At 40.6% G+C, this 16,651-nt stretch overlaps 1 protein-coding gene across 1 annotated transcript in view; it reads right to left on the reverse strand.

The window, feature by feature from the left end:
* Window positions 1-333: 333 nt before the first annotated feature.
* The window catches only part of plxna4 (plexin A4), a 194,555-nt gene continuing 178,237 nt past the window's right edge, over window positions 334-16,651 (reverse strand). The window contains exons 27-31 of the mRNA XM_067391024.1: window positions 16,113-16,303; window positions 12,927-13,096; window positions 7,940-8,152; window positions 3,648-3,798; window positions 334-3,433 (exon numbers count right to left, since the gene is read on the reverse strand). Coding sequence (XP_067247125.1) covers window positions 3,338-3,433; window positions 3,648-3,798; window positions 7,940-8,152; window positions 12,927-13,096; window positions 16,113-16,303 — 821 coding nt within the window. The 3' untranslated portion in view covers window positions 334-3,337. The remainder of the gene's footprint in view (window positions 3,434-3,647; window positions 3,799-7,939; window positions 8,153-12,926; window positions 13,097-16,112; window positions 16,304-16,651) is intronic.

Genomic DNA, 16,651 nt, shown 5'->3' on the forward strand with positions numbered 1-16,651 from the left:
GGTGCACATAACCCCAGCTTCAGCAGGCTTATATTCTTTCATAAACAGCCTTGTTGTAATTAGATTTAGTTTAGTTGGAATAGTTGTTTGAATAAAGAACAGTTTTTTTTTACCGCAGTTCCATAGAAACAGTGACTTCTCTGAATTCTCCATTAATCAAATTCAAAGCAAGGCAGAGACACAAAATAAAAGACACAAGACTCCATCTTTTTCATAATAAAGTTTATTCTATATTACAAATAGTATTTTGTTCTTGACTGCAAAATAGGAATGCATTATATTTACATACACAGGTATACAATTAATTATAACAAAGTTAGAGAAGCTTGCCTTTCCGCTGGTCTCTCTCTTTTTCTCCTCCCATCAGGATAACTCTTTATCTTGCATCAAATCTGGAAATATTAAAAAGTCTTTCTGAACAGGTCTCTGTAACGCCTGTTGTAACACTGAGCTAAAAGGACTTTTTAGTTCTTACAAAATGTTTAAGGTGGAAACTTTATCAGGTATTTTGGACATAAGGGATGGGGGTTGTCCTGATAAACATGAGGGATGAAACATGGAACATAACAGGATCACAGTCATGAGGGAATCCAGGAACATATCAGTTTTTCAAAACATCATCAGCTCATTTAAGACCTCTGTGGACTTAATAAATGAGTTCCCAGAAGAAATAATGCAATACTTTCCACTGTCAATTCTAAGCTCATTTGCAAGTTTTGAAAGATTTTCTTAAAATAAAAAAACACGATGACAGTGGTATTTTATTATTTATCTCATTAGAATCATTAGCTGGGGGCAGCTGTGTACCTGAAATCCTGAAATACCTCAACACAATCCTCTGTTACTAAGCAATGCTGAGAAAAATAACACATGGGAGTCCAAAGCAATCACACACACAGAGACAATATCCAAAACAACATTAAAAAATCATTTGGTGGAACGCTAATGGAATCCTGAAAACATTAGACTGCATCAAAATGATTCAGAATGCACAGAAAAATGTGATAAAATGTAATATATATATGAACAGATAAAGGGAAGAACAAATGAACATATTCAGGGAATCAACTCTTTAGAGTTGCACATTAAAGACAACAACAAATGTAATGTATTTTGAAGATCCCTAAATAGCATGTTAGGTGTGATTGGACTGGCATGTGATGTCGTGGGTACGTTTGTTTAGCATGAACGTGAACTCTAAGATGGACGGCCTTCAAGAAAGGCAATTCACCTGACAAGAAGAGCAAAGGAGTCTGATGAAAGTCGAACAAGAGTTTGGTTTGGTTTAGAAATTCCTAGTAGTATTAGATAAATTGATAGCAAGGCAGTTCATTTCATATCATCCAAATAGGTCAGCATGCAAGGGTATATACTATATCTGCTTAAGGTTTCACCTTAGTCTTATTAGCATCTAACACATTCACAAAACATGGTCATGGCAGTTGAATGGAAGGGCAGGATAAAGGTTCCACCTTAACAGAGGTTGCAATTTTGAAGATGACAGCCACTTTTTTTTCCATCTCGTTCTTCCAAGCAAAAGAAAGAAAAAGAACACATCCACATCATCAATTGCAAGGCTTATTTTTTTCTGTTTTCCTTTTTTCATTTTTTTGAAGTTTAAATTGAAATACATGCGCTGAAAAAGCCAATAAAGCACCCAAGGTGGACCTGGGCTGATTCTCCACACATTCACATCACCACATAGGGTACGCTGTCAAGGGGAAAAAGGGGGTCGGAGGACAGAGGAAAGGTGGGCAGCTAAATTGTCTCTTTCCCTTTGTCAAAGTTACATCCAATACTTTTTAGGTCCTCGCCACGCTGTCCTTTTTCGATCGAAGTCGTTAAGCCCAGGTAGGTTTCATTTCTCAAGGCCGCCAGCACACTTAAAACTACAGCAAGCCCTTAAACTTCAAATCGGGATTTCTTTCCACCCTCCCAGTTGTGCAATAACCAAACTCGGACACGCAAGGGTAAGTACAGGCTAATGGACAGAAACAAATATGAGGCTGCAGACAGAGCGTTAGCTTCGTTCTGCAGGTCATAAAACAAACAGTGCCTTGTGTTTGCTTTCTCAGGGGTAATTTATTCGCTTGCTCTTTTTTAAATTGGGCTCCTTTGGTTTTCTGCTGACCAGCTTTGTCCACATGTGGGTTTTTTCTAGAGGCTTCCAGAGTGTTCGTTATGGGTGGGACCCTGTGGCAGTGAACAGTGCAGGTGCACGTGTGCACTTCCAACAATGCGCCATTTCCCCCCTTTAACAGCTAATTCTGAGTAGGATATTTTGTAATTAAAGTCCCCCTACTGGATGTGTGAACTGAGACACCTATTGAATGTGTGCTTTTTTTGTTGTTAAGATTACTTTGTCCTCTTGCAGCACAGCGTAGGTCCTGGCAACTTCGCTGGAGTACAGAGAGAAGGCGTCGCTCTCTGGAAGAGGGGTTTGTGTGTGCTTGCTTCTAAGGGGATCAAACCTTGGCTTTTCCTCCACTCATCTAGATAAGAGAGGTTCAATTCAGATGTGCACAAGCCGGATAAATGCCGAAATGAAGGCTGGGGGTGAAGTGGTGGAGATGTGGGGTATACCACAAGATGACAGGTCTTGTCTGTCACTTTCACTGTCAAGTAAGGTCCTGGAAGAGGCAAAAGAATCGAAGCACTAACTTGTTGCATCCCGCTACACGCCAAGGATTTTAAACACACCTCACTGTCTTCAAAGTGAAAATAAGCAGTTGGGATCTCCAGGCTTGGTTGTTCGCTTATCAAAGCATATAAATGATCTTGCATGTCCCGTAAATCCAGGGTCCTCAAGGTGTTTTGAAATGGCCCGAACGGTCTGCATTCTTCAGATGCATGCAGTACCATTTTTTCATCTTGCGTTTCAGTGTTTAATAAAGGTACTACAATGAACTGGACTCTATATTAGTGTCGTACACTACCCTAGTCATAAAAGTCAGAACAAATTGACACCAAACATTGTGGTTTCTGCTTATCAGCTAAACTTTGAAGGCAACAGAAATGTTTTTTTTTTTTCTTTTCCAGTCAGGGAGAAGGATGGAGGATGCAGTGAAGTGGAACTCGTAGGCAGCCACCCCTCCTCTACACAGCAGAGCCAGGTGGCCACCCAGTCTACTGCATCATGGGTAATGTAGTCCTTGGCTCCTCCGCCCACCCTCTAGTTCCCATCTCTACTCTTCTAGGAAGCAGAGCTAATATGATGCAAACGCTTGTTTTTGTGGGAAGATTGCAAAAAGAAGAGATGAGATAGATGGACAGGTCTTCACTCAGGCACGGCTCGGTTTCTGTTGGATCTCCCAGTGCACTCTGGGAAATGTGGTCCTCAGCTTTCCAGGCTCATGAAGGCGACCACCTGCTCCAGCTTATAGGCCAGTCTCTGTTTCCTGGCGCCATCATCCTGCTCCAGCGCAGACACAATCTGCCAGAGAGAGATGACACATCAGTTATACATGCCTACAAACAACCACATATTTCTCTCATCTGCACTTTTCATTTTGATTTACTCAAATGCTATGCATTTCTAAAAGCTTTAAGGCTGCGTTACACTTAAAATGTGGTGATTTAATAGCGCTAATAGTGTTGAACATTAGATGATGATGATAATATCATGCATTTGGAAGTGTTCTCCATACCTCTTCTGTATATTTGCCCACGTAAGAGTAGATCTCGCTGAGGGAGCTCATGGTGTTGAACTCATTCATGTGCATGCGGGACTGCTCTGCCAGATATGCGTTCATATCCTGGTCACTGATCGCAGGCATCTTACTAATGTCGGAGTAATATCTGTAAAAAATGCAGAGAAACATATATATATATTTTTAAAAAATGCTTACAAAATGGACATGTGACAGGGCTTGATGCAGTCTTTTTATAATTCATGTAGAATTACATGTTTCAGGGTCACTTTTGGCACTGACTGAGAGCTGTCTTGCTGCTTACAATCAGTTCGACATTTACTTTCTGTGGCAGTACAGCTGCGGCTTACATCAGCGAGTGACTGTGAGTCTTAATGAGCTGCTGTCCTTGAAAGTTTTCCAGAGATCAGCGGATTCTATAGGATGCTGGAAATGTTCAATAGTGCCCCCATATACGCTGACACTAAACACACTCTAGCACATCCAAAACAAAATGCACACGCATATATAAAAGCCCACAATTACTGTAGACACAAGCACTGTTACAAAATTACTGCCTACATAGACATCAGTCTTCTAATGCAGCATCCCAACCATCATGGGACGTTATACGTGATTTGGAATACTCTACTTAGGCAGAAACTAAACTGAGTTTGATGTTAACATGTTGCTAAGCTAATGGTGTGATGCTCTAATAAGCTTAAAAACACACAGCACATAATAATACAAACATTTTTATCCAGAATTTTATTTATGAATGAAATATGTTAATTATAATCCATATTTCTCTCACTTCATTCACCACCTCTCATCAATGCATTCTGGGATTGCCTTTCCATGAAGGATACATGCGATGCTACGGGGTATCTTATGAGGCAGTATAATTAACATGCCTATCTTTTGGAACAGCCTTCATGCCTGGTGAGCGCCCACGATACCTTAAAATGCTGTCCCTGTAGGCAGCTCACTAGGTTTTGGAACGGAGCAACACTGTCTGTTGTCTTTGGGTGGCTGGTGCGTGTGAGTGAGTGAAAGAGTGTTGGTGGAGGAAAAGCAATCAGTCACTGTCACCTGCAGCTGCAGAGGCTCTGTCGACTCTTTAATTAAGGCAGGTCATTTACATTTTTAATTCCTGCACCATGCCAACTCCTGGACTCAACACATTCACTGTCTAACCAGTGGCATGCGTGTCTGTTTGTGAACACCTTGAGTGGCAGGTACGTGCTGCAATGCACCATGGGGCATCAGTGGAGGAGAATGGCATAGTGTTGAACGAGAGAGATAGAGAGGGGTTATAATCTCCAGGTATGCCTTTCCCAAAGGAATCTATTCTCCAGTGACAGGTACACTCCATAGACGAGTCCACACATTTAAGTTCTCTCTATGTGTCCACTGCTTCCCAAGGCTAATGACTGGCAGTTCGCCTGGCACTAATTAATACCACGTTTAAATGTCAGCTGTTCGTCAACCAGAACGAGTCCATGCTGGTTATTCCCTAGTATCGTGCATGCATGTATTGCAAATGGCTAAATATGGAAATACACTTTCTGACCAATGAATGACCATGACTTTTACAGTAATAATGAAGAACTGGAAATGGCATTTAAATTTTTTTTGGAGATTATAATTAACATATAAAAACAGATATGTTAGAACACGTTGTTCTCAAGGGCACGGTACCCCTGACTGTGAATTTAGCTTTCCTCCAACGTCCCCTGACCAAACGCTGCCTCATTTACCTCTTTCCTCTAAAACAGATCAACCCCTGCATTTACGAAGACATGCAAGGATCAAAGGCAGCACTTCACCTGCTCTTCTTGCTGTCTTTTTTGCTGGGTAATTTTAGCTTGGCCCTCTTCATGTGCTCTCCAGTCTCATATATGTGTCTCAGCATGGTGCAGATCTCTAATCTATAAATCTCTCTCCTCAATTCATCTGACAAAAGGATTGTCTCAATCCACACAGATTTGTCACCTCTCAGGATATTACAGAAAACAACCAAACAAGGAGCAAACATGAGAGCCTTGACTCAGAACAAAGAATCTATAATTGAGAATGTATATTACCTGGTTTCCTGAGGTACACTTATGGTGTTAATTAAAATTAAAATTAAAATTTTGTCATAATTTAGAAATAAATGGCTATGTTCTACCCTGATTTTTTCCCTCTGATTTGAATGCTCTGTTTGAAGGGGCGTGTCTACTCTGAGACTGTGATTGGCTAACATCTTTGCAAATGAAATATTACAAGTGGAACCCTCTAAAATACTTTTACTACATTTTTACTCTTACAGCTGTCGGAATTAATGAATCGTGAAGAGTGCTGATTATTGCATTATATTTAGATCTATTCATATCTCATGGAAGGTTGCAGTGATGAGCATTGAGCATAGGAGACCGTCTGTTGATCGCGTGAATGCAGTGATCTTGTCATTGCAATGCAGTTTCTGCACGCTCACGAAATGCTTTCACTATAACTAACAATGCAAACATGATGTAAATACAGTAAGAGATTCTGACATGACTAGGACATTCGTTCATTTTTCCACAGTTAGAAATAGCACAACATCTGCATCGCAATCTTGTTATCACAATCTTATCATAAACAACTACTTTAGATCCACTTGTCGTTCATGTACTGAACATCGGCGGGAGGGGACAACAATGTGACTGTTGTTGTCTTGCTCCAGAGGCAGTCATATAGAAATGATTGTGCCCCTGTGATGACACATGCCACCTCGGATCCAAACTAAGCTTTTTTACAGCTTAAATGCTTTTTTATTAATGACAAGGATATTTTAAGTTATGGAACTTCCAAGACGTACAGTATTAATGATACATAGACCTCTTATATGCCAAAAGATCAAGGAAAATTTGATTTTTCATGTCATGACCCCTTTAAACGCATAGATGTCAGCACCTTTAATTAAAGTAGGCTCTTCTCACCTCGGCAGGCATGTTTTAGCATGATCTCAGTCCTTAAAGATGTGTAACACATTATCTAATGCATGAAAATGAGATTTCTCATCATCTCAACTCTTTCGTAGTGAATGTGAGCTGGCAGCGTGATTACGGTCTTATAATTTCCCCATCACACTCATCTGCCAGCCACCTATCTCCTCCAGCAGTCTCTAATATCTCACGGCAAATAAACACGCTAGTCAGAGGCTGAGGGTCAGTGGCGTGAGCAGAGACACATGGCGCTGATGAGTTTTATCAGTGGTGTTTGTTTACTGTACGGTGGTGGGCTTTTGTAGAACCAGCGCTGTGCGACACACTTTCTATGTGAAATGAGCTGTTGCCTTCAGAATACAATGGAATTATGTACATTTTTTGACAGTCATTGCGTGGAGGAAGATGGAGTTCCTTAACTCTGTCTACCCATGATTCTTTTCTTGGCATTGTTGAATGTAGTGCCTCTCACCCAGAGGATTGTGGGAAAAGCAGAAAAGTTTGTCTCTCTCACCAAACAGTGACTAATTGCTCTGGTGCAGTGTTGGGTAGACCCAGAAGATCTACTGAACTACAATAGAGCTGCAATTCATCATCCTGGAGTTCTACAACACACTTCAGTCTGATTACCAGCAGCTACACACACACACACACACACACACACACACACACAATACCTGCAGGACATAATAAAATTCTTGGCTCTTATTCACAACAATACCCACACAAACACTGTATATCTGCATCTCCTCTGATTAAAAATGTTCACAAGTGCACACACACACATTAAAGCACTTGAGCGGTTTCTCCTTGTTTCTACCATATCGCTTCACACAGAGACTTTAAATTCATGCAGACCACAGGTTTGCAGGTTTAAGATCATTCTTGCTGATATGGGTTTGCCAGGCTGTGGTGGTCTATCAGATTCTGTGATTGACTGTCTTTGGGTTTGGCTGTTCAGTCATTTTGCGTACAAGAGTGTACTCACACTAGGCGATCTGAACCGTGCCCGAGCACGTTTGACCCCCAAAGTCTGGTTCGTTTGGCTAGTGTGATCACGCCGTACCATGCCCGGGTGCCATCGCTTGGAAGAAGTAGGCCAGAGTATGGTTTGATTGGGCTCGGGCGTAGTGTGATCGCTAACTGTGCCGTTCATCATTACAACAGCAATATCTTCTTATACTACTTGGATACTACACTTTTCAATTAATTTAATTAAATCGAGTATATTTAAGTTTATAACGGGTCTGGTTCTCACCTTATTGATGAACAGGAATTGTGGACAATCACCCTAAGATTTCCTTTCTTTCTAGATCTTGCAAACATGTTCTTGCTTACCTCTCCACCCAGCTCTTGTAGCTGGGAATGTCCTTGGCGTACAGCAGCTTGTTAGATGGGGAGTCTTTGCCCAGGCGATGCTCTGACGTCGAGCATGAATCCATGAAGGTTTGAGCCACCACAGACAGACAGGCATCCGTGATGCTGCTCTTGTGGATGTCGAACACAAACTGTGGGTTCTTGATCACGTTCACCCAAAACCGTAGAGGTAGACTGTGGAGAGCAGAGGATGTGTTTTAGTGGCATTCTTTTATTTTGAAAAGGTCTTTTAATGCATAAGAAAGCAGTTTCTGAACAGGAAGCAGTGGCTTTATGAAACCTCAGGCTGCTTTTAGACATTTAAATATATATTGAATAGACAATGGAATGATATTGATAAATGAAATCGTTTTAATTTAGATGTGCAGATCCAGTTTTTCTAGCTTGGAATGGCTTCATGAGCATTTGCACCATACTCCGAGACTTTCACTGATATATCTCATATTAGTTTGTTTGTATCTGTGCGCTGCCCTGCAATCGTGCACCTGTCTAAAACAATAAACGTATACAAGGCTACTTTATACCCCGGCCCATTTGTGCTAAAGTGAAATCAACTTAGCCTAGACCCTAGGTGTGTGTGTGTGTGTGTGTGCGTATCTCGAGGGTCACAGATGGTGTTTGCTCTGGGAATCTGTGTGCCTGTGTCTGAGACTGCAGAATTCTCATTAGTTTTCAAGACAGCTTTGGTTTTGTCTTAGATAACAAAAACTGAGGAGAGGAGACGAGGGAATAAGAAAGGACACTGCAGTGAAATGGATGCAGAGTTTTGCATCAAAGTGAAAGAGAGAGAGAAAACACTCAACAAAAGCTTTTCCATAGTAGCCCCCTCTCTGTTGCCCTCTGAATTCATTCAACAATAACAACTGCACCAAAGAGGATTTAGGGAGCAAACTGTGTATTATGACTCCCAATTTAATCAGAGAGAATCAACTGGGATTATCTGCATTCTATCAAAAGGATATGAATGCTGTAGCAATGAGTTGACACCCTTGTAAACCTGCCACAGCTGGCCTCCGTTCAGAACAAAAAGCAGGATGTGTCTAAAGCGCCATACTTTAGAGAGAGCTCTCAGTGGAGAGTGAGTGGATCAGGAGATGGGAATGATGTCTGGATGGACTAGATCCCAGCTAAATATAGAACTCAGCTCAGCGCAGCTCTCTCTGGGAAAAGCCTCACATTCTTCTGTCAATCTTTTTGGGTTTCTTCTGCCTGTTTTTTTTTTCGTGTAAAGGTAGAAAGATTTGTGGGATGGTTGTGATGTATTAGGGAATCATAGTTTTATGTCCAAAAAAATTAATCAGCTTTAAAATAATGTCTTGTGTATCTCAGTGTTCAAAAAATAATATAGTCCCCCAACAACTGACTAGTTGATTAGTGAGATTTATCTTGAAAGATCAGGTGAACCTGAAACCAGCGTATATAGGACTTTAAATGTGTGGTCACGTTAACAAAATCTCTGCTAATTTTCATGGACAAGAAAGGTCCATTGTCAATAATGTAGCAATGTATGAAGCACATCTCACAAACCAAGCAGTGTATCCATCACTCTAATTAACTAGAATCCGACATGAAATCTATGTGGGGAAATCTTCACCGAAAGAACAATTAATTGACTATTTGTTCAGGCAACCCAAGCCACTAGTCTATTTGGAAAATACTGTATGTACTTTTGCACATCCTTACTTACAATAGACATTAATATGTCTGGACATGGAAGAGTGTTGAGACTGTATAATTTAACGGTGTGCTCACAATAGCTATGTTTCCATCCAAAGTTGCGTATTTAACGTATGCGCAAATTTTAAATATCGCATAAAACATTTGTGAATAAAGCAGTGTTTCCAACCAGCGAGTCAAAGAGAACAAAAACGTCACTTCCTGATAAACTGGTGCTAAATATCACTAAGAAAAATGTAAGCTTCTGCAATAGAAGCCATTGTATATAATAATTTTCAGATATAATAAATGATTTGCACCTCAGAGTGTGTAAACGAAACACAATAAACGCTGTCATGTTATCTTGCACTCAAATGCCTGGTATTTGTGAACGCAATCGTGTGAGGCACTTCTGGGAGGGAACTAAACCGAACCACTTTAACGATAGACTTTGCTCAGGCATTACAGAATGACCAAAACAGCATTTCAGATGCTGTGCAATGACATCGGTCCGTTGGTTGGTCCAGTTGTGCTGTTACATTGCAAAGTTATGCATATCAAGGAATTTATTCAGTAAAAGTGTTTCCATCGATGTTTATGCGCATGTTTTCATGTCGCATAAAAAAAATTATCCTGCTCATTTGAGCATATAAGTTTTTTATGCGCATTTTTAGAATTTATGCGCATCTTGACGTTTCCATCCAGCGTTTTTTTTATGCAATAGCCCAAAATGCGCATAAAAATAGGTGGATGGAAACATGTCTAATGACAGTTTGAGGTCACCGAGTCAATGTACTGTTTTTTTTTTACTGCAGTATTTAACTGTATCGGAAGGTGAATCACACTTTCATTGGTAGTCACTGCAATGTGTCATTAGCCGAGTTTCCATTACAGATTTACGCAAAACTTTTGCAATATTTTCTAAATTTTGATACAAGATTATTGCGAAATGACAGTGTTTTCATCAACAAATGACGGTGTTTACGACAAGTCATTCCAAAAATTATGGCAAAGGATGTTGCTAGGTTTATGTATATCCCAGCCACTGCACTAACCATTATTTTTAATTAAAGGAGACGCAGGCATGTTATCCAAGCATTAATGGCAAGTAAAGCCCCTTATACTTGGGAGCGGCAATGTATGAGGTGTTTCTGGGTGTTTCTCCCTCTTATCTGCTTCGAGGTCTTGATAAATTCAAATTGTGGCTTTTCTTAGTTGTTTAGAATCCAGTATTCCCATAATACTTTTGTCTTTTATGAGTTTAATGAAGAACTCTCGTCTTCTGTCCAAAAATACCGTACCCTCTTTAAAAAATGATCGACTTTTACATACGGCAGGTGACCTGTAAATGTGAAAAGAAAAAAAAAAATGTTTCCATTGTAGTTTTGTGAAATATTCCTTTTTCGAATTGCCTGAAAAACCATCTTATACGATTGTAAACTTTTTTTGCGATATATGGGAGTTTTTGCGAAACTGACGTTTCCATTGAGCGTATTTTCAATTCACAAATTCAATTTGTGCAATTTAAAGGGTAATGGAAACACAGCTACTGAGCATTTGCATAGTTGAACTTAACTTTGCATTGTCACTGTTGCGTCAAATTTCCATCGTTCTGTCACTGCAAATAACAGTTAATGTGAGCGTCCAGCAATAGCATTAATTCTGTTCATCTGCATTGAGTACTTTCTCAAATAAGAGTTAATTTAGCCAATCCAAACAAACTGTTTTGATTATCTGTATCTCTGCATTAACAGCTTCTACTCTGATTGACACGCTGTACCGCCCAATCCTCGCCCAGTCACAAGATAGACAATGGCATGATGGATGATTCACAAGCGCCTCGCCCATCAGCAATCCATCTCTGCCTGGCTTTGGTTAAAGATCTGATGCTTAAGGCATCCTTTGATGCATTTGAAGAAGTGATCTGTAACAAACTGGGGAATCCATCATTTAGGTTGTGATTTTCCTGAATGAATTCTTTTGGGTTTGATAAAAGTCAGTCTAGATGTTCAAGTGCAAATGGCTAAAAATCTGTTCCTTCAAAGCTTCCTTCAAAAAGGTTAAAGCATGCTTAAAGTAGAGTGTTTTTGTGCTGAAAAACTTGATTTGGGTGGTTCAAACTAATATTAAAGAAGTGTTTGTGTAGGACACACTCAAATAAGAGGATAAGGAAGAGACTTGGACATCTTAAGTTGCCATCTGGATTGTCTAGACATGTCTTTTTTGGCAAAATCAATCAAAACACGTAACCCCACAGTACACCTTACACAAATAATTTCAATTTCCCATTAAACAAAAGCTAACAGGCTGTAAACAAAATAGTGATTATGCCTGTGCTTTCATAGCCAAAAGCATTTAGCTTTAAAGTGTTAAAATCCTCTACAGACAGCAAATATGCCCCCCACACAGCACTGGCCCAATTAACGGCCTGTGTGGTGGCAGCAGCACATTTAGCCACACAGATAAAGCTGAGCCTGTTGTTTTTTGCACAATATCTGAAAATAGAGCTATTCCATTTTCTGTGAGAGACATTAGTTGTCAGCAAAAGCTGGCTAGCAGTGCATTAGTCCTGTAGAAGACCCTCTCACGCACATTAAAAAATATCACAGACACTGCAGTGGCATCGGGCTGTGATGCCTGGCAATGAGCACGAGATGATAAATTGCTATTTAACGTTCCACTCTTTGTGAGAACGATTCCATTAATGTGTAATGCAAGAGTGACCCTCTGTGCTCTCCAGAAACACTTAACTCTCTCAAATGGCCCTGAAACACGCTGCAGGGGGAGATGGGGGGAAATTAGGTCTATAAAACAGAGTAAATAGGGGACTGTACCCACCACCTCCCTGCTGTGCCCTCACATCAATATCATCACTTCATCCCCCATAGCCCCTTTGGGGTGGTGCGTGATGGGACACTGGCAGAGGCTAATGATAGATTACCACTCATTAAATGTAGTGCCAAGCTTTCTTTTCCCCTCTCATCCACTCCACCCCCTCATCTCATCCCCTATTCCTTTCTCACTGGATCTAGTTGTTTGTTTAACTCCCACAACCCCCTTCCACCATGGGGACATGCCTTTATATTGGTTGGGTGAAATTAATTTGGAAGCGAGTGTTATTAATTTCTCTCATACTCATCATCCATGGTAACAGCGACATGTAGTGAAGGTGTCTGCTCTTATAGATCTGACTTTTATTATAGTTTTACATTTCAGTTTAATTTAGGTTATATATATATTTTTTTTCTTATATAATAATTTTAGTATAAAATTACCGTATGAGGTCTCTTACCAGTTGCTCTTCCATGTGTGTCTGACGTGCGGGTCGTGAATGCTGTGCTTGTCGGCCTGCTCATCCAGGAAGTCAAACATGTACTTGATGGCAAGAGGAAGGGCACTTCCTCTATGTGCTGTGCTGAAGATGGTCTCAAACAGGTCATCCACAAACTTCTGTAGAGTGCCCTGAGGAATCACAAAGAATGAAGAAAAGGGTTAATTTTCATCAATCCCATCCCATCTTCTCTGTCCTGTGCTTTGATAGGACTGGTGTTGTCAGTGTTACAGACTCTGTCCATATATGAATCTTCCTGAAGACGCTGCATGGACCTGATATTTAGCAATGACATCAGCCGATGCGTTCCTCGGAACAGCTATCTGTGTTTATGAAAGTGTTTGTGGCCACCTGTCAGTAATCCCACCAATGAAACCAGCATTTCTGAATCAAGCTCTTTGATAGTGAAAGTGTTACTTTGAAGTTCACCTTTAATATCATGTGACGGAAGCGATTCTGCCTAAGCTTCTTTGTGCGGATGGATTAACGTCCAACCCGCACCATTGACCCTAATTTGATTTAATGGCGGTGAGTCTAAGAAGGAGAGAAGATGACAGAATCTAATCCACTTGTAATAAAAGAACTGATAGGATGCACGGAAGAGTGAGTGAGTGAGAGAGGAAAGAGTATCAAAAAGCGCCGCCCGTATCTTGCAGCCAGCAACGGCTACACACCCGGATGAGGAGTGCACAAGGCAGCACACAAAATCCTATTTCCGTTTGAGCAGACGGCAAGAGTCGGTGAGGAAGAAGAAAAAAAAAATCCCGTTAGCTGACAATCATGACAATAATTCTACTGTGTCCCAGATCCCTGACAGCTTATCTTTTCCCTATGAAGATGAAAATACATATTTCTCACTCGCACCCTGTATCAACGCAGCGACAGCTGCAGGAGGCTGGCGACAGGGATGACTGCAAGGGTTCTGGCAGGTGTCATCCTGTGTGACGACTGACATCATCATTAGTCGCCCAGAAACCAAAGTGGCTATTTGCAGGCGTTTGAAAGTACCTGGTCATTATAGCGCACTTAAAAGCACACTATCAGACACAGGCGGGCAGTCAGAGAAGCATTACACTTTAAGTGATCTTGTTCCGGACAGGTGAGGAAAGAACATTTGTGTAATTGCAAACAGAAAGAGGGGAAAGTGCAGAAGACAGAACGAGAGAGGAAGAAAGATTAAATAAAACCTGGCATAATGGAGGGAGATGAAAAAAGGTAAAGCTCACCCATCCTCAGAGACAATGATGGACCGAATGCGAAAAGCGTCAACACCCCAGGCAGATCACTGGTATTTATTGCAGGGGTGAAAGCCAAACAGTCAATTACAGTGCCGTCACACCAATCATTTTTCACCAAGAATGATGGTGTCTGCGATAAACTGGTTATTTCACAGAAATAATCCATCTAAAAATATGACACACAGTCTGCAAGTGGAGTAGGGTAATCACCAGGGCATTTGTGCTTGTGTGTGTTCGAAAAAAGTCTTGCGACACTCCTGCTCGATTACATCAGAAATATTTCTTGGTGGTCAGAATCACAGACACGCATACAGCTCTGCAAAAAGCATAATCATGTCCCAGTGCTTCAGTTTCCCAGCATTAGCCATAAAGAAAACATGGACAGTGGACTTCACATCCAAGCTTATCCAAACACCAACCACAAATATGTGGTTTCTTTGTGGATCTTCCCTTTGCTGATCATCCAATCATTTACAAAAGTTATTACTTTCTGCCCTCAAAATATGATTTGGGGTTACGTTACAGGATGAGTTAAGTTCCAAAGTTAAATAATAAGGGATATAGATTTGAACATGGGCAATAGTAATAATAATGCCCACTTAATCAAACCAAATCTTCTATTCCATTTCCTCAACTTCTTGATGTCCTTGAAGCATTATGCTTTTCAAGTAGTGAGGGATCTGTATTCAAATCAAAACAATTATCTGTTTACCAGCTCTGCTTACGCTGTGACGTCAAGTCAGCCAGCATGAAACTACTGGAGAAGACGGACCAACTGCAGTTTGGAGCAAATAGCATAAACATGAACTAGGGCTGCACGATTATGACAGAAATCATAATTGTCGATTATTCCCTTGAAATTGTAATTGCGATTATTACAATTTACATTGAATGATGTTTTGAATACTGCATGCCATATTTTTATATAAAAATAAAAAACAAGCTGAAAACACTCTTCTATAGCATTAAGCCTCTAATGACCAGTACATTGGTTTGGTTTCTTCTTTAAATAATAATAAAAAAATAAACATATGGGCCATTTTCCTTGTTGCATTCGCACCACCAGTAGGAGCTCTGAAATGACGTAAACTGTGCTTGTTGTTGTGACTTTTATTTTGACTGCACAGCAGACTTTTATTTTGAAAAGCTCAGTCAGATCCTGAGCACACAGTGCTCACTTTCTCCGTCTTCATTAGTTAATGATCTGTGTAACAGTCCTGTCTAATATGTTATTAGATACAACCGTTAAACAAAGAAAGTAGACAGTATATGAAAAAGTATTAGCTTTTGCCGTGTGGTTGATGCCCAATGTGGCTCGCTGAGGAGAAATACAAAAATTCACTTGGACTGCTCAAAGTCACGCTGGATTTTCTCCTAGTGTAAGGTTGAGAGGTCCATCTATCACGGTTTTCCATGTTTGTAGTTAGAGCGTGGATTAAATATATAGGCTGTGTACACAGCTTTTTAAAAATGGCGGGTACTGGTGTTTTGCGTGTGTTCGCCGAATCAGCGTACACTTACGTCACTGGTAGTTGCTTTTTTGCTGGGTTAGACCTTTTATGCTCTGAAGTAGTCGTGATTCACCTATTACAATGTAACATGCTCTAAACACACCTCTTAAACACGGAGAATAATGTCAGTGGATATTTTTTTGTAATCGTGCCTTTGAACGATTACGAAATTGTGGCATCCTTAATTGTAATCGCGATTAGAAATTCTATTAATTGTGCAGCCCTAACATGAACCATTTGACACTGTGGCCTCTTGCAATAATCACTAACTCCACATTCTAGCGATTTGATCTCATTCTAGAAGGTTTACATGTTTCTAAAAGGATAAGATGCATTGACAACTTCAACCCCATGAACATATTTTGACATTCAGTCTGGAATATCAAACATGAGCTTACCTTAGTGGCCAACAGCCTGGTCAGGTAGATCTCTGAGACCATCTTGCTGCCACGGTCTCCCTCCTTCTGGTCTCCATGCTCATGGTTCTTTACCAGATGCCACACCTTAACACCACTCTCCAGGTCAGGTGTGATCATGGGTGTGCGGGAACGCAGGCTGTCTGGACTTCCCGTGTACTTGATCATGTTTTCTGTTGGAGTGAAAAGACAAAAAACCCATCAGATGGCGGTTCCTCAATCTTCCTCTGCTGACAAATGTCCCGTGCAGCTGTTCATATCTGTTCCTATCTGTAAAAAACACATTGCCTTTTGTTGTGCAGTACTGGAGATTGGATATGAATCATTTAGAACGTACGGATGCTTAATTTTTTATCCCTTTCTCTCTTGCACGCTTTCTCTCCGGTGGACGTGCGTGTTCGCTCACTTTGGCGGACACAAAATCGAACAGGTGTCAGGCCAGATGAAATATTCATGCTTCAGCCAATAGGGAGAGATCAGCCATGACATTTAAAAAAACACAGAACTCGATGAATGTTTAC

This window comes from Chanodichthys erythropterus, chromosome 8 (assembly GCF_024489055.1).
Source record: "Chanodichthys erythropterus isolate Z2021 chromosome 8, ASM2448905v1, whole genome shotgun sequence".
Taxonomy (NCBI): Eukaryota; Metazoa; Chordata; class Actinopteri; order Cypriniformes; family Xenocyprididae; genus Chanodichthys; species Chanodichthys erythropterus.